The sequence below is a fragment of the Odocoileus virginianus genome, chromosome 11 (genome assembly GCF_023699985.2).
Source record: "Odocoileus virginianus isolate 20LAN1187 ecotype Illinois chromosome 11, Ovbor_1.2, whole genome shotgun sequence".
Classification (NCBI taxonomy): Eukaryota; Metazoa; Chordata; class Mammalia; order Artiodactyla; family Cervidae; genus Odocoileus; species Odocoileus virginianus.
This window is the reverse complement of record NC_069684.1, coordinates 13,054,141-13,076,717: the sequence shown is the minus strand read 5'-3', so window position 1 is coordinate 13,076,717 and position 22,577 is coordinate 13,054,141. Positions and strand designations below refer to the sequence as shown.

The 22,577-nt window shown below is 38.3% G+C and overlaps 1 protein-coding gene and 2 long non-coding RNA genes across 3 annotated transcripts in view; 1 reads left to right on the top strand and 2 right to left on the bottom strand.

Annotated features, from left to right (window-relative positions):
* HMCN1 (hemicentin 1) overlaps nucleotides 1–22,577 on the top strand; it is a 514,767-nt gene that overhangs the window by 459,357 nt on the left and 32,833 nt on the right. Inside the window, exons 90-100 of the mRNA XM_070473938.1 lie at nucleotides 4,343–4,513; nucleotides 4,904–5,074; nucleotides 6,058–6,228; nucleotides 6,390–6,560; nucleotides 10,448–10,597; nucleotides 10,900–11,037; nucleotides 12,349–12,470; nucleotides 13,103–13,340; nucleotides 18,899–18,961; nucleotides 20,091–20,210; nucleotides 21,113–21,247. Of these exons, the coding sequence (XP_070330039.1) occupies nucleotides 4,343–4,513; nucleotides 4,904–5,074; nucleotides 6,058–6,228; nucleotides 6,390–6,560; nucleotides 10,448–10,597; nucleotides 10,900–11,037; nucleotides 12,349–12,470; nucleotides 13,103–13,340; nucleotides 18,899–18,961; nucleotides 20,091–20,210; nucleotides 21,113–21,247 (1,650 nt within the window). The remainder of the gene's footprint in view (nucleotides 1–4,342; nucleotides 4,514–4,903; nucleotides 5,075–6,057; nucleotides 6,229–6,389; nucleotides 6,561–10,447; nucleotides 10,598–10,899; nucleotides 11,038–12,348; nucleotides 12,471–13,102; nucleotides 13,341–18,898; nucleotides 18,962–20,090; nucleotides 20,211–21,112; nucleotides 21,248–22,577) is intronic.
* The window catches only part of LOC139037444 (uncharacterized), a 111,073-nt gene that overhangs the window by 58,149 nt on the left and 30,347 nt on the right, over nucleotides 1–22,577 (bottom strand). The gene's annotated exons all lie outside the window — the stretch shown is intronic.
* Nucleotides 3,144–22,107, bottom strand: LOC139037443 (uncharacterized). The gene is made up of 3 exons (XR_011490266.1): nucleotides 21,951–22,107; nucleotides 21,424–21,524; nucleotides 3,144–3,312 (listed from the first exon to the last, which is right to left on the bottom strand). It is a non-coding gene; the product is annotated as an uncharacterized lncRNA (long non-coding RNA).

The following is a 22,577-nucleotide window of genomic DNA, read 5'->3' as shown; positions in this document are numbered from 1 at the left end:
TAGTCTCTCTGCTCTGTCCTCTGAAAGAAAAGGTAGGGAATTGGTATATGGTACATTTTTTCCCACAAATGTTTGGTAAAATTCAACAATAAACCCATCTGGTACTGTGTTTTTCTGTTATGGAAGTTTATTAATTAGTGATTACATTTCTTTAATAGATACAGAACTATTCAGACTTTTTTCTCGTGTGAGTTTTGGCAAATTGTGTCTTTTAAGGAGTTGGTCTATTTCATCTAGGTTGTCAAACTGGCAGACACAGAGTTGTTCAAACTCTATTCATATTCCTTTTAATGTTTTTAATACCCATAGGATCTGTAGAGATGCCTCCTCTTTTACTTTTGATATTAATAATTTGTATTCTCTCTTTTTCTCTTGATTAGCCTGGCTAGAATCTTACTGATTTTATTGATCTTTTCAAAGAATCAGCTTCGGGTTTCATTGATTATTATCTGTTGATTTCCTATGTTCAGTTTCACTGATCTCTGCTCTATTTCTTTTGTTCTTACTTTAGATTTCATTTTCTCTTCTTTTTTAGTTTCCTAAGGTGGAAATGTAGATAATTTATTTTAGATCTTATGCATTCAATACTATGAATTTCCCTCTAAGCACTACTTTCGCTGCATCCCACAAATTTTGATAAGTTGTGTTTTCATTTGCCTTTAATTCAAAATATTTTTAATATCTGCTGAGATTTCTTCTTTGAAATTGTATTATTTAGTATTGTGTTGTTTAATCTCCACATATTTGTGGATTTTGCATCTATTAATTACTGATTTCTAGCTTGATTCCACTGTCTGAGAGCAGACATTTTTTAATTTGTTAAAGTATATCTTATGGCTCACAATGTGGTCCACCTTGATGAATGTTCCATGTGAGCCTGAGAAAAATGTAAATTTTGCTGTTCTCAGATGCACTAGTCTATAGACGTCAACTATATCTAGTTGATTGCTGTTCTTGAGTTCAATCATTTCCTTATTGCTTTCCTGCCTGCTGGAGCTGTCATTTCTGATAGAGGAGTATTTGAGTCTCCATCTATAATGGTAGATTCATCCATTTGTCTTTGTACTTCTGTTAGTTTTTTGCCTCACATGGTTTGATGAGATTTTCTTTTAGTAAAATATTATGTTTAATAGGGTCAAGCTTATAGAAAAGTTGCAAGAATAATACAAAGAACTTCTGTATACCCTTTACCCAGATTCACCAATTGTACATATTTCCTAAAACAAGAATAGTCTCTTTTATAAACACAATTATCTAAATCAAGAAATTTAATACTGTTATAAATCTTATCTAATCCACAGTTCACATTCAAATTCTATTAATTGTCCCAGTCATATATGCTTCATAAACTCTATCCCATTCCAAGATCTCTTCCAAGATCACATCACACAATTTATGTGTCATGTCTCTTTAGTCCCTTTCAACTGGAACAATTTCTTAGCTACTTTTAATGTTTTATGGCCTTGCTATTTTTTAAGTATATAGGCTAATCATTTTGTGAGAATTTTCCGTTTAAGTGTGTCTGATATTTTTTCACGATTAGATTCAGATTTTGCATTTTGGCAGACATATCATAGAAATGATTTTGTGTCCTCAGTACATCATATCACGTGACGTCTTAAACTGGTAATGTTAACTTTGTTCACTTTTTTAACGTGGTGTTTTCCAGTGTGTAGTTACTATATTTACCTTTGTAATTAATAAGCATTTTGTAGGAAAACTTTAAGACTTCATAAACATCTTGCTTCTTATCAGTCTTTTTCCTACCAGTTTTAGCATCTATTTATGATTTATTTTTGCTTTAAATCAGTTATTGCTATGATCTTACAAGACATCTATTATTGGCTTTCCATTGTAGGAAAGAACTTTTCTTTCTCTTTCTCTTCCTTTTTTTTGAGTTATATCAGTAAGAACTCAAATACCATTTCCTTCAGTGATTTATAATGCACTACCATCATCATTTATTGTGATGCACAAACTGTCTTGGTTAGTGGAGATCCCTTGAGACTATCTTCAGTGTCCTCTTGACATGTGCCCATGATTCTATGAACACTTCTACTTTCTGGTACAAATTGCTATTTTAGACCTATCTTGTCCTCCCTCTAAAAAAAGATTGATATCTTCTGTTGTAGGCCATCCTGCTGCCATTTGAGTCAGTCATTAAAGATATATTGTTGGATTGCTTAAAGACTGAGCTTTTTTTGAAGTGTTATTCTGAAAGCATTGAGAACTTTGAGTGAAGAGTAGCAGTACTAGCTCAGAGCTCACACTTAGGTGATATTGTGTGTCTTACACTATTCGAACACTTTTCATTTATCAACTCATTATTTTTCACACCCATCCTAGTAAGGGAGGTTCTTTTCTCATCCACATATGGCAGATGAGGAAACTAGAGGCCCAGAAGCTAAGTAACTTGTCTAGGATCTCACAGGTAGTAAGGGCAGAGTGGTTATTCAGGCACAGGGTATCTGCTCTAGCGTCTCTGCTCTCCTGCCTTTCCAGAATCAGAACTGCAATGCAGTGTAATAACAAACTCATCTGTTTTACTTTTCATAATCTTCTAATTTCTCCATAGCTGTTTTCTTTTGTATACTTTAGATACCATGAAATTTTATACCTTCTCTGGTTTATATTGTCATTCTTGCTATCATTCCATTCACATAAAAGAAACATTTCAATTCTTCTACGTTTCATGCCATGAAATTCAGTTTTGGTTAGGGTTTTCTGTATTGACTTAAAAAATTAAAAGGATCTTCAGCTGAAAACCTCTATCCATATGTCATAGAAACTACAGCCCACCAGGCTCCGCTACCCATGGAATTCTTCAGGCATGAACACTGGAGTGGGTGGCCATTCCCATCTCCAGGGGATCTTCCCCACATAGGGATCAAACCCAGGTCTCTTGCACTGCAGGCAGATTCTTTACCATCTGAGTCACCAGGGAAGCTGCATAATAGAATCTACAAATATAAGAAATTAATAATAATAAAAAAAGAAATTAATAAATGTCACCCAGTTGTAATCCTCCAAAAAATGCAAGTATCATAAGGCTTTTTATAAGAGAGAAATGCTTTCATTAACCAACAGCCTTGATAATAGAACATATTAAAACAGTTGGAATAGCAGAATTTTGAAATGCCATAGTCCATGTGTAATAACTATGCACATCAGTGATCTTAATTAATAAAGTAGTAGTCTTGAGTAGTACTTGCCATTTAATGAAAGGTTTTCTTTCCCTTTTATGTTTTGTCAAATAATTTTTAGTGAAGATTCTTGTCAGCTGAAATAAATTTGTGACTGTGTTTCTTGTGTCTACAAAGTACAAGAATATGTAGACAGTTCAATTAGACAACAGTTAATTAGAAGGAAATTCAAGATGTGTTTTAAAATATTTTCTAAGCAAAGAAACCAAATGATAATTCCATTCCTTGTTTTTCAACTTACAGGTTGTGTTAAGAGAGTATTTAGACAGGACCTTAAAGCCCTATGGTTCCTATCTTGGTTAAACCTGGTGACCGCGGCAAAAAACTTTTTGAGCCCCACATCTAGAAAATACCTTTTGACAAAAACATGACCTGTACTGACTTACCCATAAGAGAAACCATGTTTATTCTCAGCCCTACACCTGGAAGGAAACATAAGGTTGTTTCAGGCTTGTGGTCAGATGGTGTAATATGTTAGTTACTAAAAGGAAGGCCTTAATCTTATTTCTTGGAAACTACTGGTCAGTTTTTTCTGTTGTTTAGGAAGCAGGTGAGTGTTATTTAGAACTTTTAATTCATGAACATTATGTAATGGGGGAAAATTTTCAAAGAGTTACAACTGTGCAAATCATCATGCTGCTGAAAGGTCCCAAGTACATTTTTAAATGTGAAGCCGAATCAGGTTTGAAGATGTGGCCTTGCAGTGTGGGGTCCAAGTTATCATTATGGAGACAATTGTGTTCGCCATAACTGCATCAAGATTAGTTACACAGCTTAGCTTCTGGTTCCTTCCACATTCCCCAGAAAATACTTAGTTAGGGCTTATAAGCTCAGACTTTATTTACGTGTAGTAGTTTGATTACATTTAATTTTAACAAAAGAGCCCCTTTGGATCATTTTAAGCATTTATTTTGGCATCAGGTAGCCTTCTCAATTTTCCTATAGATACTAATTCTCATGAAAATCTAACCAGAGGGGGGAGGGAAGAACATCATTTGTTATGTTTCCTTTGGTTCAATTTCAGTTATTTTAGATTCTGGGCTAATTTAACTCATTACAAGTTATTTATTTGTATAATAATTTTTTTTAATAACAAACGTGGTCCTGTGACTTAAAACTCTGTCTTGGGATGTTTGTAGTTCATGGAGCATGGAGTACCTGGCAGCCTTGGGGTACATGCAGCGTAAGTTGTGGAAAAGGTACCCAAACAAGAACAAGACTGTGCAATAACCCACCACCATCATTTTCTGGATCCTACTGTGATGGAGCAGAAACACAGATGCAAGTTTGCAATGAAAGACACTGTCCAAGTAAGATAAATACAATGTTTGTACCCTCAATAATTTAACCTCTATGTCTTATCTAGGGAGTATGTCATTAAGAATCAATGTCAAATGTACACACTGCTACATTTAAAGTGGATACCAACACAGTCTTACTCTATAGCACAGGGAACTCTGCTCAATGTTATGTGGCAGCCTGGATGGGTGGGGAGTCTGGGGGAGAATGGATACATGTATACGTATCCAAAGCGGAGTCCACCTGAAACTCTGACAACATTGCTGATCGGCTATACTCCAATACAAAATAAAAACTTAGAATCAGTATCAGTAAGATTATCACTCAACCTATCAATGCGCAGGGTTTAACTTGATCATTTCTAAGTAGTAACAGAGCACATGTGTTTTTCTTTAACCCAGTTGATGGCAAGTGGGCCACTTGGACCAGCTGGAGTGCCTGCTCTGTATCCTGTGGAGGCGGCGCCAGGCAGCGAACAAGGGACTGCTCTGACCCTGCTCCTCAGTATGGAGGCAACAGATGCGAAGGGAGTGATGTCCAGAGTGATTTTTGTAATAGTGACTCTTGTCCAAGTGAGTGTTGGAAATAGTGAGTCAACATTATACCTTCTTAAAGTTTCATTATGGCCTTAGGTCCTTAAAATTACAACAATCTGTTACTTGATTTGTCTACCATTGGTTTACGATATCAAAATGTTGCGTGGTTGCTTTTGGGTCTATATAATACCATAGACCCCACTGATTTAGATGGGCAGAGGCTGCATTCTATTCCATGTCCTTTTTAGGACCAGCTTCAGAGTGCAAGGACTAGGGCATCCTTCCACAGTAACTGGTGATGATGTTGATTCCTTAACGGAAGCAAGGAGGTGCCTCTCTGCCTTAATTTAGTCACCCAAGCTAGAAGTGTGGACCCTAGCGGCATTTCAGCTCACTGCATCCTGAATGTTATAGCTTGACTCCTCAGAGACCTTTTCTCATTCCTATCCTCCAGGTCCTGGAAAGCTTTTTGTTGTCGTTCAGTTGCTGAGTTATGTCTGACTCTGCGACCTCTTGGACTGCAGCACGCCAGGCTCCTCTGTCCTCTGCTCAGATTCATGTCCATTGAGTCAGTGATGCTATATAACCATCTTACTCTCTCCCTCCCCTTTCTCCTTCTGCCTTCACTCTTTCACAGCATCAGGGTCTTTTCCAGGGAGTCAGCTCTTAGCATCAGGTGACCAAAGTATTGGAGCTTCAGCAGCAGTCCTTCTAGTGAATATTCAGGGCTGATTTCCTTTAGGATTGACTGGTTTGATCTTGCAGTCCAAGGGTCTCGCCTAAGTCTTCTCCAGCACCACAAGTCAAAAGCATCAATGCTTTGGCGCTCAGCCTTGTTTATGCAGGTTAAATGGAATTGCACAGTCACTGGAATGTATACCTAGCTTCCAGTCAAACCACCTGTCTTTGGAAGATGCCTGTTTATCGCTGTGTGTTTCTTTTCACTTCCTGGATAGTCTTTCTGTACTCTTTGGATGAACGTCATTGTTTACCACTTCTCCAATGGTTCTGTGTCGTAGCTCATGGTAACTGGAGTCCTTGGAGTGGCTGGGGAATATGCAGCCGGACATGTAATGGGGGGCAGATGCGGCGGTACCGCACATGTGATAACCCTCGTCCCTCCAATGGAGGAAGAGCTTGTGGAGGCCCCGACTCCCAGATCCAGAGATGCAACATGGACATGTGTCCTGGTGAGCTTCCCAAGCCCTGGCAGCAGAACAAGTAAAGCCTTTTACTTGTGGCAGCCCCATCACATCAGGTCTTGAAATGAAAGTTGTATAGGCAGAGTCACTCTGAGGGTAGATTTTATTACCCATTTGTTTAATATTGACCATCTTGTTCTTGTTCACAGTGGATGGAAGTTGGGGAAACTGGCAGAGTTGGAGCTGGTGTTCCACCTCTTGTGGAGGAGGTGAAAAGATACGAAAACGGCTCTGCAACAATCCAGTACCATCTAAAAGTGGTCGCCCCTGCCCAGGCGATGCTACTCAGGTATCCAGATGTAATATACAAGTATGTCCAGGTAAGCAATTACATTAGACTTTTGCAGGACCACATTTACAGACTTTCTGTGAATTAAAAAGAATAGGTGTCACTCTGAGCCCTCAAAGTACAAAATAGTGCCAACTCTGGGTGAAAGAGGGGCTTCCCAGGTGGCTCAGAGGTAAAGAATTCACCTCTCAAGCAGGAACATAGGTTTGATCCCTGGGTTGAGAAGATCCCATGGAGAGAGGAGCCTCATGGGCTACAGTCTATGGGGTTGAAATGAGTTGGACACACCATAGAGACGAAACAATGACAACAACTTGATGGAAGAATTAGGAGAAGGGCACTTTTTCCCCCTCATTGATGTAGCTCTGCGCCAAAGCTCATGCTGTATATTAGTCTCTACTTTCCCCCTTCTAGGCTCCTTTTATAAAAGGATATAGCCTTCCCCCAGCTGTAAATAGTAGTCCTGGGCTTGAGGAGTAAAAAGGACAAGGAAGAGTGGGAAAACCAGGCTGAGATTCCAGGCAGAAAAATGAGGGTGGGGCAGAAACTGAATAGCTAATAGAAATACACAATTGGAGGCTGTTCTTTCACAGATGGAAATATAGAGAGCATGAGTACGGACAGTAAAATAGGGAAAATCCTGTTTAAGGGAAAAGATTAGGGGGAGTTCAGCTACTATCATTCAAGTCATGCAATATGGCAAGATACCATGATACAAAAATTCAGAAGGAACAGAGTTGGACTTCTAGAAGTCATGGACCTCAGAGTTTATTGGAGTCCCAAGAAATGGTGGAAAATATTAAGAGTATTCATCTCAAAGAACTGGACTGCCTAAGGGCTTTCAGAAGACCAAAAAGAACATTTTCACACTGTTGAAATATTGGCACCATTGGACATTCCGAAGCTTTAAGGCTGCTTTGGAAGTTAATTATCCCTGAAAATCAGCAAGCCCTATTTGAAAGAGTGACAGAAAGGAGTTACATGAACAGATGTATAGGATGTAAGCACGCTGAAAGAGCAAGCATCCCTCACTCAGTTGCTTAATGCATCTTCTCAACATGGCGCTGATCACCAGTGATGTTGAGACTCTTAACATGTAGACACAGTGATGGGTCTCATTTCAGGTGAGACATTTTGTAGCTCAGTCTCTCATGGTATCAGGGACCCAGTGACAGAAGGAAGTCCAAATAGACAAATAATTTGGATTACAGGATCTGATAGAGAGTTTGAAGGATCCCAACTGGGTAGACAGAACTAGGAGACATCTGTTGAACACTGGGATTCAAGTTCCTCTGTGGGACTAGAGAATCAAGGTCAAAATGGGAGGTCTAAGGAAATTAGTGATCCTACTATCCTCCTCTGGCCCTGCTTAGGACTCAAGAACAAAAGTAGCCAGCCAGGTCCTACTATGGACTTTCCCGCATCATCTTGTTGCGTGGTTCCCATCACTCTCCAAACTCTCTACTCTTAGCTTCTCAGATGTGACAAGCCACCATCTCCTGAAAGGGTGACATGTGCTGTATCTTCTGCCCAGAAAGCCTTTCTCTGCCTTCCTTGACTTGTGTGTACGCTCAGTCCTCGACTTAGCTAAGACCTAAGCAACTAATATTTCCATCTCTAGTCTATTTTTTACCTCTTTCTCAGATTTCCCTGAGTAGTAGATATCTTACACATTAGTGCATTTCACATCTATTTGTAGAGAATTCTAATTTAATTATCTCCCCTATTTAGATATAAGTGCTATGAAAGCAAGCTTCATGTCTTTTTTATCTTTCTTACCATTGTATCTTCAATACTTGAGTAACAGATGAATATAATCAAGAACATGAAGGGTGAATCAATGTGAAAAAAACTGTTTCTCTCACTAGTAAAATAATGCAAAATAAAATGATGAAACGCTTATTGACTTTTCTCAGATTGAATACAACTGTATTTCTCCCCAGTATATAATTTGTTGTTTAGTTGCTAAGTCATGCCCGACTCTTTCACAATCCTAAGGACTGTAGCCTGCCAGGCGCCTCTGTCTGTGGGATTCTCCAGGCAAGAATACTGGGGTGGGTTGCCATGTCCTTCTTCAGGGGATCTTCCCAACCTGGGATCAAACCCCCATCTCCTGCATTGGCAGGCGATTCTTTACCAGTGAGCCATCAGAGAAGCCTCAGTGTATAATATATGACAACAACATCTGAAACACCTTATGATTGCTTTAAACTATACTCAGGTGTGTGTGTATTCAGTCGCTCAGTCATGTCTGACTCTTTCCGACCCCATGGACTGTAGCCCGCCAGGCTCCTTTGTCCATGGGATTCTCCAGGCAAGAATACTGGAGTGGGTTGCCATTTCCTTCTCAGTAAAAGGAATCAAATGATGAATATTTTTAGTTATTAGCTGCTCTGAACCCAGATACCAAGAATATAATTTGCATTTCCATGGGATTATTCTGATTTTTTTTAATCTTATCCATTCAGCTGTCATTCATAAAGTCCTTTCCTTATATTTCAATTTTTTAAAAAAAGCTATTTAAAACCTGGCAATATTCACTTTGCTAAATATTTCTGAATGGATGCAGAGACATATAACATTGTAAATCAACTATACTTTGATAAAATTAATTTGATGTTTGACAGAGAACAACAAAATTCTGTAAAGCAATTATCCTTCAGTTAAAAATGAATAAATTTTTTTTAAAAACCTGGAAACAGGCAAAAAAAACAACTATTAGTTTCTTCTCAGTGTATTTCCCTCTCTTGTCAAAGCATGGACTCCTTAGCCACTGATTCTGTGTTAGTAACCAATATTTTTGTTGAACAACGGAAAGAAGGCATAAAATTACCGTAAAGCTACTTTTAAAAGATTGTATGATTCTTGCTCAGCATAAATGTCTTGGTATAAATTTTGCAGCAATTTTAAAAGTACAACATTGTTCTCAAATTTTTCTCAAGGTAAACATATTCCAGTATATATATATAATATGAAGAGCTTGGTAAGCCACTGATCTGAAACCCAAGACTGTACAATAACCCTTAAACGTTTCACATTTATGTTGGTAGTGACCTGTCACAAGGCTTTGGAGCTGTTTCACTGGTGATACCTCCTTCCTTCTGGGTTCTCATGAAGGAGGTAATGGATAAAAGAATATGGGTTTTCTGAACCATTTACGCATTAATGGATGATAACTTGTTTTTCTCTTTCTGACACACAGGGAGCTCACCTCGGCGCTCTGTGATGACTTAGAAGGGTGGCATGGGGTGGGAGGGAGGAGCTATATGTATACATGTAACTGATTCCCTTTGCTGAAGAGCAGACACACCAACACATTGTAAAGCAACTGTACCCCGATAAATAAATTAAATAAAGAATATGGGTTTTGATGACAAGCAGATCTCTATTTATAGCCTCATTCTGCTGCTTCCTAATTAAGTAATCATGGGACAACCACTTGAATGCTCTCAACTTTATTTTCCTAGTCTGCAAATTCTGGCTATTTATTTAAACTGTGGCTATTTAAACTTACCTTATAGAATTTTTGCTAGAGTGAGTTAACACATGTTATGTGCTTCTTGTAGTACATGACATGCTCAATAAACCCTCATTATTATCAACATTTCATCACCGTCACCAAACACATACTTTATTTTGGCTTTGGGACTGGGTGCTGAATGTATTCTTTGGATTGTGAAATAATACTATGATGTACATAGATTGGAAGGATCCTAGATTTATGCAGGATGATGAGTGTTACATGGGAGTAGAATGTTTTGAAAGCTTATTTATTTCACTCTGAAATTCAGATGTCATATGATATTTTAAATGTTTGGGAGAAGATCTGGAGCATCTTTGAATACTGGCTTTCTTTTCTCCAATGTAATGTTGATGAAATTGTTTCCTTTCCAAGAATGTTTTTTCTTCCCGCAATAGGTGGGCCCCAACGAGCCAGAGGAAGTGTTATTGGAAGCATTAATGATGTTGAATTTGGAATTGCTTTCCTTAACGCCACGGTCACAGATAGCCCAAACTCTGATACTAGAATAATACATGCCAAAATTACCAATGTACCTCGCAGTCTGGGTAAGTCTCTTTGCTGATAAAAGTTGTCAATAAGCCTCTTTCTAAAAACATACATTCTTCTTCTTCATATGTTATTTCCACTTAAAATTTCTAGGGATGCTACTACTAAATGAGCAGTGTAATAGTCCTTAGTTTTATCCCAATGGTAAAATCTTTTTAAAAACTGATATTTTTAGATGCTGATATTTTTCTTGTTATTCACAGCAAGTTATTCAAAGGGATGAATCCTAAATATACTTGAATAACAACAATGGGCTGTAAATATTTTGCTTTGACATCTTATTTACCCCTTTTTTCTCTAGGTCCAGCAATGAGAAAGATAGTTTCTATTCTAAATCCCATTTATTGGACAACAGCAAAAGAAATAGGAGAAGCAGTCAATGGCTTTACCCTCACCAATGCAGTTTTCAAGAGAGAAACCCAAGTGGAATTTGCAACTGGTTCGTATCAACTGAACTTAATATCCTATTGCTATTCAAAAATATGATCACTGTAAAAGTTGGCAGTTTAGAAAAATATATGTTCCCACAGAGGATAATTTCAAGGTTTTGTTGCCATCTTATCATAAATGACATAAAAGCAACTTTATATTTTCCTATAAACTTTTACTGACATGGCTCTATAAGAGGCCATATGTTTTCAGATAGTATAGTGATTTTTATGGCCTAAAAGTTCTTTTTTCCTTCATCTTTCCTGTATCTGTTCTCTTTAATTCCTTAGAGAGGGTTTTGAAGGCCAAGCAGAGCAGGAAGCTGAGTCATAGCTATTAATTAAAGGTTTTTGTCTTTGAACTGGAGATTCAGTTATGATATCTGATAGGGATTCTTTAATCAAAAAATTGGAAACATAAGCAAGCAAATCTAAAGACTTTTCACTTTATCCTTAGCTTTAATGCATATGGATTAGCAATTCATGGTCTTTTCCAAGGGCAGATGACTTTTTAAAGACCTTCCTATGAAGTATCTTCGAAGGTGGTCTGCCTTTGCAGCAGTGATCTTTAAGGTAGCAGGGTTAAGGAAAACCATAGCTTTAATCAGCCCACGGGACATATGGGTCTTTGTATGGCAATCCACTTCCTAAGATGTCCCTTTGCTGTTTCTAAAAGCATCAGAAAGAACAAAGCGCTGGAGCCAGACTTGTAGCTGTTGCCAGTCTTCCTGTTCACGCTGTCGCTGTCTGTCCCCTTCTCACAGGCGATCAGTCCATTTCTGTAGAACTGCCTTGCTATTGCTTGTCAATTCAAAGTGTGGATCCCTTCACCTAATTATAGGTGTAATCAGGTGAAAATTTTTGTAAAAAAAAAAGTAAAAAAAGGAATTTTAAAATCACTTTAATTCAGTAAATCTAAGTCTTTAATTTGGGAACTAAGTGCTATTTTAATTCTCTTATGATTTGTATTTAATCAAGTGTGAAGTACAATAACATAGCTGAACTGGTATAAAAAATAAATCTGCATTGTGCTTATACAAACCATGTTTTTATAAATACACACACACATATATATGCATGTGTGCATTCTCAGTCATATCTGACTCTTTGTGACTCCCATGGACTGTAGCCCGCCAGGTTCCTCTGTCCATGAAGTTTTCCAGGCAAGAATACTGGAGTGGGTTGTCATTTCCTTCTCCAGGGAATCTTCCTGACCCAGGGATCAAACCTGCATTGGCAGGTGGATTTTTTTACCACTGGGAAGTGTCTCACACACACACACAGTATATATGCTGTTGAAACGAATCAACTGTAATTCCTAGGAGAAGTCTTGCGGCTGACTCATGCTGCCCGGGGCTTGGACTCTGATGGTGCTTTACTGGTAGATATCATTGTGAGTGGCTACGTCCTGCAGCTACAGTCACCTGCGGAAGTCACTGTGAAGGTAAAATATTAGGGCAACCTGCCCTCACTGGTTACTGGAGTAATGCTCAGAGGAAGAGTCAAAGATCGTTAAAGAAGCACAGAAAACTTGTATAGTTCCCCTTGTTCACTTTGGAGATTAAATCTCTAAACCACTAAGGGTAGAAATGGCTATGTGGTCTTTGTCTAAAAATCTTTGAAGAGTCTTTATAAGCTTTTAGTAGTTTTATGACCATGCTTATCAGGACTAAGATCAGAGCTATGTTGATTTAAGCCATTTAACTTTCTATAGACAAAGAGAATAGTAAGTCTTACATAAAAGATTTTATAGACCATCCACAAAAGTACTCCAGAAATTAAAGAATGATAGCAATCGCCCTTTCACATTTTACCTTACTTTTGACCGACAATTCTGAGTCCCTTATTAAACTCTCATTTATGACACTAAAATTATGAAACTAAGGTAGTTACAATGGTAGGTAGGTTCAAACTTTAAGTTTGAGCACTGCTATACAATTTTTATTTAGAACTGTATATTTTAGACCCTACACCATTTTTATTTTTAGTTCATTCTACATATCGTAGTACCCTCAAGAAGAAAAAAAAAAAAAAAATGAGCCATGCTGATCCTCAAATCCGTATTGTCCTTCTTAGGATTACACTGAGGACTACATTCAAACAGGTCCTGGGCAGCTATATGCTTACTCAACCCGGCTGTTCACCATTGATGGCATCAGCGTCCCTTACACATGGAACCACACTGTCTTCTATGATGAGGCACAGGGAAGAATGCCTTTCTTGGTAGAAACACTTCATGCATCCTCTGTGGAATCTGACTACAACCAGTTAGAAGAGACACTGGGTTTTAAAATCCATGCTTCAATTTCCAAAGGTAATTTGGTTAAGGGAAAATCCAGCTCTCCATGCTATGTAGTCCTTTCTAAATGGGTAAAAGAATTGCACTGATGCCATTCAAAATAAGGATGTCAAGGTACAGACTGAACGTAACATGTTTTTCATGTGTGTTGTCTATGTTTTATAAGTAAAGTCCTATGGTAAGTCCAATCCAATTAGCATTCTAGTACATTTGGTTCGCTAATATGCATCTTCATATATTAATAGCATATTGGAGTTGTTACTGTTCAAACCTATATACACAGAGCAGTTTTAAAAGATATCCTGTGTCAATGATTTTTCTTTGGATAATAAAGCCCATTTGTTCTTGTTTTGAATCTTACAAGTTTTAAAATTCCTGAAACATGTAAAGGTGTATCTAAGCCTAGTCAAAAAAAAAAAAAGTTTCTGTATTTTAAAAGCAACTTTTAAAAACTGGGGAGTAATCACCAGAATTCCAGCTGTCATTTATTTTTCTTGGAAATTAGAGCTTTCGAACTACTTCCTCTTGATCTTAGTAGTACCCCTATGCTGGTGGGTTTTGATGTATCTATATTCTGAGATATCCTTCTTCATTTTTGTTTAAACATTTATTTTAAATTTATTTTGGGGTATAATTGCTTTACCTTGCTGTGTTGCTTTCTGCTGTACAGCAGTGTCCATCAGCCGTAAGTGTACACGTGGCCCCTCCGTCCCACCCCTCCCGGTCGTCAGGGAGCACGGGGCTGAGCTCCCTGTTTACACAGCCACTTCCCATTAGCTCTCTCCTCTACGTATAGTCATGCATATGGTTCAGTGCTACTCTCTCAATTTGTCCCCCCCCCCACCTTCCCCCGTTGTGTTCACAAGTCTGTCTTCTATATCTGCCTTCTATTCCTGCCCTGCATATAGGTTCATGAGTACCATTTTTCAGTTGTAAGAGGCACCATGACAATTAGCATTCCATATCCCGTGGGGTTTTGATGCGTGGAGATCCTTGCATGTGGTTATGTTACAGACACTGTTTGGATGACTTTGATACTGACCTTAGGCTCCCATGAGTGTACCTAAAATGATTCGGAGTGGTCTGGTGAGTGTGTGTTTTGCTTTGTGCAGGCTTTCCCAAAATAAATCCAAGTAGATTTAGCCAGCATCATTTTGTTTATCATGCTCAGCACATACACCACAAATTCATTTTCACCATTTACCCTTGCTCTCATCAGTTGTGCATGTAACTGTTTTCATCTTCAGCATCAGAACGGCTTCATCAAATTTGAGGTCATAGTAATGTAAGAATATATGCACATTTTTTTAAACTAATCTCAGATTCATGAAGCCTCATAGCCCCACACCTTCTCCACCCACGTCAGTCACCACCACCTTATTTTACTATTGTCATGCATGTTACTTTAACTTGGACAAGAGAAAAGAGCCACTGGAACAAAGAGTTATATTTTCTTTTCCCCAGTAATATCTACTTTTCAAATTTAATCTCCACTTCTACTTTTTCCAGTCCTCCATACAATTTTTTTAAAAAACTTTAGCACAAGATTTTGGTTAAAATGAATTCATATTATCTGGGACTAGAGGAATTAAAATGATTTTTGCAAAGTCATATGTACTTTCTACCCAATCGTGTTAAGTCCTCTAAACTTGAAACTGCTTGATGGTCTTTATGGTTTCTATCTGTTGAGGGATTTGAGTCCCACGGTAGAAGGAAACACTGTGAGACATTAAAACCTCTTACTATTCTTGGATACTATGATTCTACGAACTACAGAATATAGTTGCCCGTTGGTTGTTATTGTTCCTGACTGTTGTGAGAATTGTGCACCTGCAGTTTCTTTTTAAGTGACCACCAGGGGGCAAGCCTGCATTCTGAGTTGCTTAACCAGCATGTTCTCTCTCTTTGTTGGGTCTAAACTAGAACTATGGTTACAATGTAGTTAGACTTGTACAGAGCTTGATGATAGTTCACATTTCTAGACACAAAGGTTTTGGTTTAGCTAGTCTAAGGCAGGACCTTGGAGTCTGTATATTTAAAACAGCCACCTGAATGATTCTGCTGTATCTAGCCTTTACTATATGATCCAAACCTAGGTTGCCCACATCATAGTGACTGTAAAGAAACCTTCATACTGCTTGAAAACACAGATTTCCCAGGCTTCTTCCTTTGCCATTCTGACTGGGATAGAACCAAAGGATCTATATTTTTAATAAACCCTCCAATAGATTATAGTATCAGTAAAGTTTGGCAGTTATTAGCCTAAAAAGATCCTAACTTAATTTTTTGAAGCATATTCTGATAGTATACTAATATGATAGCACACTGATAGAAGTGACTGCAAGGAACAGCATCAAAATCTTGGCAGTAGCTTGTCTCAAGTGAAAAGGGTACAGAGAATTTTATACTTGTCAATGTTTTTACAATTATATATTACCATAGCACAAACATTTTGTATTGCCTTCCTACTGTGTCAAAAAAGAAAATCATGATATAATTCAAAGTCACGTTCTTTAACTACAAGAGAAAGAATAAAAGTAAAATGTGTATTTTATGTACTTTGATATGAAAATCTTTGGATATTATAGATAGAAGTGTTTATATGGCTGAACCAATATTTAGAGCCCAAGTATGATGTTTAAAAACAACAAAAAAGAAACATTGAGTGATTCTTGGTAACATTCCAACTAAAACAATGTACAATGAACCATCCATTTACATGACAGTTGCATTCCTGGAAAGTTCATTGTATGTTTTAATCACACAAAAAATGTTTAATAATTGGAAGATGAGTTCTAGCCATAGATAATTACAAACAGCTTTCTGGATTCTACAGAAATCTTTTGGGGAAAGGGACACATCTTCATCTTGCATCCTTATCCCACACATTGCAATATTTAAAACCTGCCCTGGGGTCCACCCCACTCACGAAATAGGCTTCCTATTAAATCTTGTCATCATCAGGACAACCAAAGTCTCTCCCAGCAAACTTCCCAGATGCCGCCTCATGGAAGCTATCTCCCTGTTTAGAACCAAAACTCTAAAGCTTCTATCAGATAATAACTTACACTTATGTGACACATTTTTCCACAACTGTGGCCCCAACACAATGCTGTACACAACATACTGGCTACATTACGGCATATGTAAATGAGTGAATAAAAATGAAGCATGAATTACAACCACCTGAATTGTATTCCTTTTAAAACTTTCTGTTGGGGTATAGTTGCTTTACCACATCGTGTTAGTCTCTGCCGCAGAGGGAAGTGAATCGGCTGCCTGTATATGTGTACCCCCCCTTCCCGCCCCCGACCTCTCGGTCATCACAGAACACTGAGCTGAGCTCCTTGCACCATACAGTCAGCTCCCCGTCTCTTTACACACGGCAGCGCACATATGTCAGCGCCACTCTCCAGTTCATCCCACCGACCTCTCCCCCTGCCATGTCCACACATCCATCCCCTACATCTGTGCCTCTAATCCTGCCCTGCAAATAGGCTCATCTGTACCATTTTTCTAGACTCCATATACATGTATTAATATCAGTATTTTTGTCTTAATTCACTCTATGTGACAGACATTTCTCTAAAGACGACATACAGATGGCCAAGAGACACGTGAAAAGATGATCAAAATTACTAATTATTAGAGAAATACAGATCAAAACTGCAATGAAGTATCACCACCTCACACAGGTCAGAATGGCCATCATCAGAAAATCTATAAATAAAAATTGCTGGAGAGGATATGGAGAAAAAGAGAACTATCTTACACTTTTTGTGGGAATGTAGATTGATACAGTCACTATGCAGAACAGTATGAAGGTTCCTTAAAAAACTAAAAATAGAACTACCATATGACCCAGCATCCCACTACTGAGCATTTGTCCTGAGAAAACCATAATTCAAAAAGACACCTGCACCCAGTATTCATCATAGCACTATTTACAATAGCCAGGACTTTGGAAGCAACCTAAATGTCCCCTCACAGATGAGTGGATAAAGAAGATGTAGTACATATACATAATGGAATATTACTCTGCCATAAAAAGAAATGAGATTGGGTCATCTGAATTGTATTCTTGAGTTCAGTGGTTGCAAGTCACATGGACTTGCATCTACATCCTTGTTCCAGATTATAATTTTATTACCTTTGACTTTAGGTTACTCACATGACCTCAGTCTCAAATTCTTCACCTAAAAATTGGTTATGATGGGAGGTGGGGAGTCCTGAGATTTAAATGTAATACAGCACATGAAGCTCACAGTAGTCTGTGACAGTCAGCCATCATTTAGCAAACGTTTCTATCCCATCTACCCTGCCCCCATTCCCTTGCCGAGGCAGGAAGGCTTGGATGCCCTCGGGGTCAATTTTACACTTGGAGAGGAAATGGACCACCAACCTCTGCTTCTCTTCAAGGTTTTAAACAGTTTGATTACCTAGAAATAGCAAGTAAGGCTTTAGCTTTCTAGTCAAGGAACTATATTCACTGGAGTAGTATTTCTTCCATCCCCCACAAATATAAATGTATGAGAGTTTTGAACAGTGTCATGGTCTCAGCAGGCCTCAAATAATTTTGTAATCAGAGACTCTCCAAAGTAGAATGAATATGAAAAATAAATACCCAGCTTCACTCTATGAAGAACACCTAAAGCAATAAAAGTAAACCATCTCATGTATTTGGAATTGAAGGAAAATCTAAGGTAATTTCTGAGAGATTGAATATAAACTCAGTGTATTACATGAATTAAATAAAATTCCCCTTAAGAGAAATATATTATGTCAATGATTGTCTTTTTAAGGTGTGTGTGTGTGTTTATATTACTTTGCTAACTTGAAAATAAGTTTAAGTTTTGCATCTCATTAATGTTTATAATATATTGGTAAAATAACTTACATCCATCAAAACAGAGTTACATTATAAGAAAAGAGATTCCCTAACCTACCTATTCTTGTTAATATGTTTTCTTCTAATACTAATCTAACATCTATCCCATCTAATGCTAATCTAACATCTACCCCATAATGATATGCCTGTTTCTTCTTGATTTGACTATATGGAAAGGAGAACACTTGGTTATACACAGAGGAACTTTGCCCCAGATGCTTCACTGTGCAAATGGAGATTGACAAAAGGAGAGGTTTTCTTCATTAGAGTTTGTTTTTTACTGGCATAAATTATTTTAAGGGTTTTCAAAATACCATTCCAACTTCGGGAACAGAAAGTAAATGGCTGGAAGAATAGGATTTTGCCTGTGGTTATGCCTGGCAGTCACATTGATTCGTATCCTTTTTTGTTATCAAAGAATAATTAATTTTCTTTTGATTCATGTAAATTACTTAAGCAGAAAATCTGCTTCCATTGGCTGCTTGCCAACGGTCTCTACTATGATTCATTTAGTTCTTGGTTGAGAAACAGGAAAGTTTTTCCATTCTGCTTGTTTTCACCTTTTGCATTTGCTGTCTCATGTGTTCCACTTTTGGCGTATCTCCCCAGGGAGGATGGTTCTGGAAAGAAATAAGGTGCTAAAGTTCTAACAAGTCAGTTAATTTTGCTTTTGTCTTTACGGTAGGAGAACGCAGTAATCAGTGTCCCTCTGGGTTTGCCTTAGACTCGGTCGGACCCTTTTGTGCTGGTAAGTACAAGAATAAATGATGCATTTTTGTTTCTCATAATCTGTTCATGCTATCATTAATGGACATTTACTGTCATTTTGCTAGCTATTTATTAGTCCTATAGTCCTCTGTCTCATTTTACAGGTGAGGAAATTGAGGCGTGAAAAAGCTGAGTGCCTCAGTTCACTCAGCTATCAGATGGCAGAGCTAGATTTGGATTTAAGACAGATACAGAGTCGTGCGTTTCAGCTAGTTTCCCAGTCAAGTATGTCAGGGATCATGACCAAGTGCAGGGGTAGACTGGACTCAGAAACCAAACACTGGACTGTGTCTGACCACCTGACTGCCACGCATGTGAAACAGCAGTAATTCATCTCTAAGCCACCTAACCCTAGAAGTGCCCCGTTGTAGCATAGGGCTGGATTGTGGGTGGGGGACTGATGACTAAACCTGCCTTGTGCCATCCATGTGCCGGTGCAGGAGTCACAGATAAGTAAACAGCTAAATAAATGGGATTCTCCAGGCAAGAATACTGCAGTGGATTGCCATTTCCTTCTCCAGGGGATCTTCCCGACCCAGGAATCGAACCCAGGTCTCCCGCATTGCAGGCAGACACTTTAACCTCTGAGCCACCAGGAAGCCCAATAATTGGCTAGAGGAGCTCAAACTGGCATACACAGTGCCTTGCTTTTTGCTGCTAGGCAATGAAACATCATACAGTGATAAAAAGGCCATCTTTAGAAACCGTATTGTCCAGGTTCAAATCCCAGCTCTGCCGATAATGACCTATGTGACCTTCAGCAATTTAGCTAACCTCTTTGTTCCTCAGTTTTAGCATGCACATAAGAATAGGAATCCTAGGAATGTTGAGATAACATAGGTATAATAAAAAGCATTTCAATCACAGTAAATGGTCATTATGTCTTAGCTTTCATCATTGTTGTTTTAAAATTAATCCAACCACTGTCAGAGATGACGCGAGACCTCAAAAGTAACTTCATTCTGTGTTTCTCTTCTGTGGCCCGCGGAGCATCTTCTGTTACGTTGGATCCATTCACTGGTCTCTGCAGGCAACTCTTTTCACCCACTTGAATAACCCCTTGAAAGTAGGGCTTCTCCATACTGACTGGGTCTTGTTTCTTCTTCCAGATGAAGATGAGTGTGCCGCAGGGAATCCCTGCTCTCATTTCTGTCACAATGCCATGGGAACCTATTACTGCTCCTGCCCCAAAGGCCTCACCATAGCTGCCGATGGAAGAACTTGTCAAGGTAGTCACACGGCTAAATCTAATCCACACATTTAAGCAATGGGCATGGCAATCTCTGACCAAGGAAAAGCATGGAAGACCAAGGCTCTCCTTTACTACTGTTTCTGCCTCTGCCTTCATGAAGTTGAAAAAGTAGGGCAGAGAGAAGACTGCTCACACACTGCCTTCTTATGGGGCACTCTGTGGGCAGGGATGCCTCTAATGATTCACTCAATCCCCCCAGTACAATGATGAGAGGCAGGCAGGCCTATTACCATATGCATTTTACAGGGATAACACCAAGGAAAAATAAGGTTATAAAGAATTTAAGTGAACTGCACAATCCTGGTAGGACTTTAGGAACATTAAAAAAAGAAATCACACATTTCTATCAGATTCTAGGTACGCTTCAAAGTTAGAAATTGTATAGGAGCCTAACTTATAAATAAAAAAATGAAAAGAAGAAAGGATTTCTCCCTCTATGCCCAAGGAGGCCTCCGTCTAAATACAAAAGAGAGAGGGAGTAGGGACAAAAGTGGGCATAGGAAGCACTTCTATGGGAATGTTCATATGGATTGGGCACTTTGTATACATTATTTCCTTTAATTTTTAAAGCAGTACTGAGAGACAGATATTATTATCCTCATTTTACAAATGAGAACTCAGATGTTAGAAAGAAGTACCTTTTTTCAGTCACCTAACTTATAAGTGGTCTGATGGATGGCCTGGTCTTTGAAGATACACTGTCCTGCTAGGAGCTTGTCAGATCTTCAACCCATCTGAAGGGACCTACCCCAAAATTCAACATTCTTGCTCTTGTGTATTTCAAGTGTCACGCATTGCCTTCCTTATTCTTATTTCACAGCAAGTTCTTAAATTGGTTTTTTTCCCACCCCCCCTTTGTTAAATGAATCTTTGTTGCAGATATTGATGAGTGTGCTTTGGGTGGATACACCTGCCATGCTGGTCAGGACTGTGATAATACCATTGGATCCTATCGCTGTGTAGTCCACTGTGGAATTGGCTTTCGAAGAACCAGTGATGGGCTGAGTTGTCAAGGTATACAAATGGAAGCCCTTGCTTTATCTTCATTATACTAAGAGTTAAAAACCCTGCCTATTGGACCATTTACGGTGAACTCCATTTAATAGATTGAGCTTCACAGTAAAATATTTAAATGTAATATTCTATGGCTATTTTAAGTATTTGTAACAGTGATTTTGAATAAAACTTACCTATAATACTTGAGAGAGATCATACAGCATGATCTTAATAGAATGTTTCATACTTGAGATTCAACAGATGTACAAGAAAGCCTTCTTAGAGCTCCCCTCACCTGAGTAAAAGCAGAAACTTCTGAGAAATGACCATGACTATCAATTACCTCTTCAGGGTAGAGTCTAGTCCCAGGAGAGAGACATAGAGTAACCCTACCATAAATCTCTTCTGCAGGGTATTTCATGATCCTGAAGAAGATGCAAAAATCACTCATCCTTGTACAGACAAACATTATCATACAGTCTCTTGTATCTCATTGTTTTCTAAAGAACCCTGTCTGTTCTTATCATAGAAGTCAATTATCCCCTCCTTCATTTCTGCTGTTAGGTCTGGTTTATAAGCCTTTAACTTTCACAATGAAACATGTTACTTTTTTGGTTGGCACCTATGTGCATAGAAATAAACCTTTTCTCTTATTAAAAAAAAAAAACCCTCCATTTCATAAGACTGCTATTTATTGCAGGACTTTTGATATAAAACTTACTTTTTAGAGGAATTTTAGATTCACAGCAAATTTGAGTAGAATGGAAAGAGATTTTCTAAATTCTCCCTGCCCCAACTCCTTCATAGCCTCCCCTACTATCAAATTCCTTCTAGAGTGGTACATTTTTTACCAAGGATAAACCTACACTGACACATCATTACAACCAAAAGTCCATTGTTTACATTAGAATTTACTCTTGATGTTCTATATTCTAATGTCATGTATACTCCATTATAGTATCATGCAGGATTGTTTCCCTACCCAAAAAATCTATGTTACACCTAGTCATCCTTTCCTCCCTCAACCTCTGGGAATATTGATGTTTTTATTGTCCCTCTAGCTTTACCTTTTCCATAATGTCATATAGTTAGAATTATGCAGTATGTAGCCTTTTCAGATCAGCTTCTTTCACTTAGTAATACACATGTATGTTTCCTCCATGTCTTTTCATCGGTTGATAGCTCCTTTCTTTTTAGTGCTGAAAAATAATCCATTGGATGACTCTACCACAATTTATTTATCCATTCGCCTACCAAAGGACATCTTGGCACTTCAAGTTTTAGCAGTTATCAATAAAGCTGCTGTCTGGATTTTCCAAGGAAAGACACAGTGGATACAAAGCTAAAT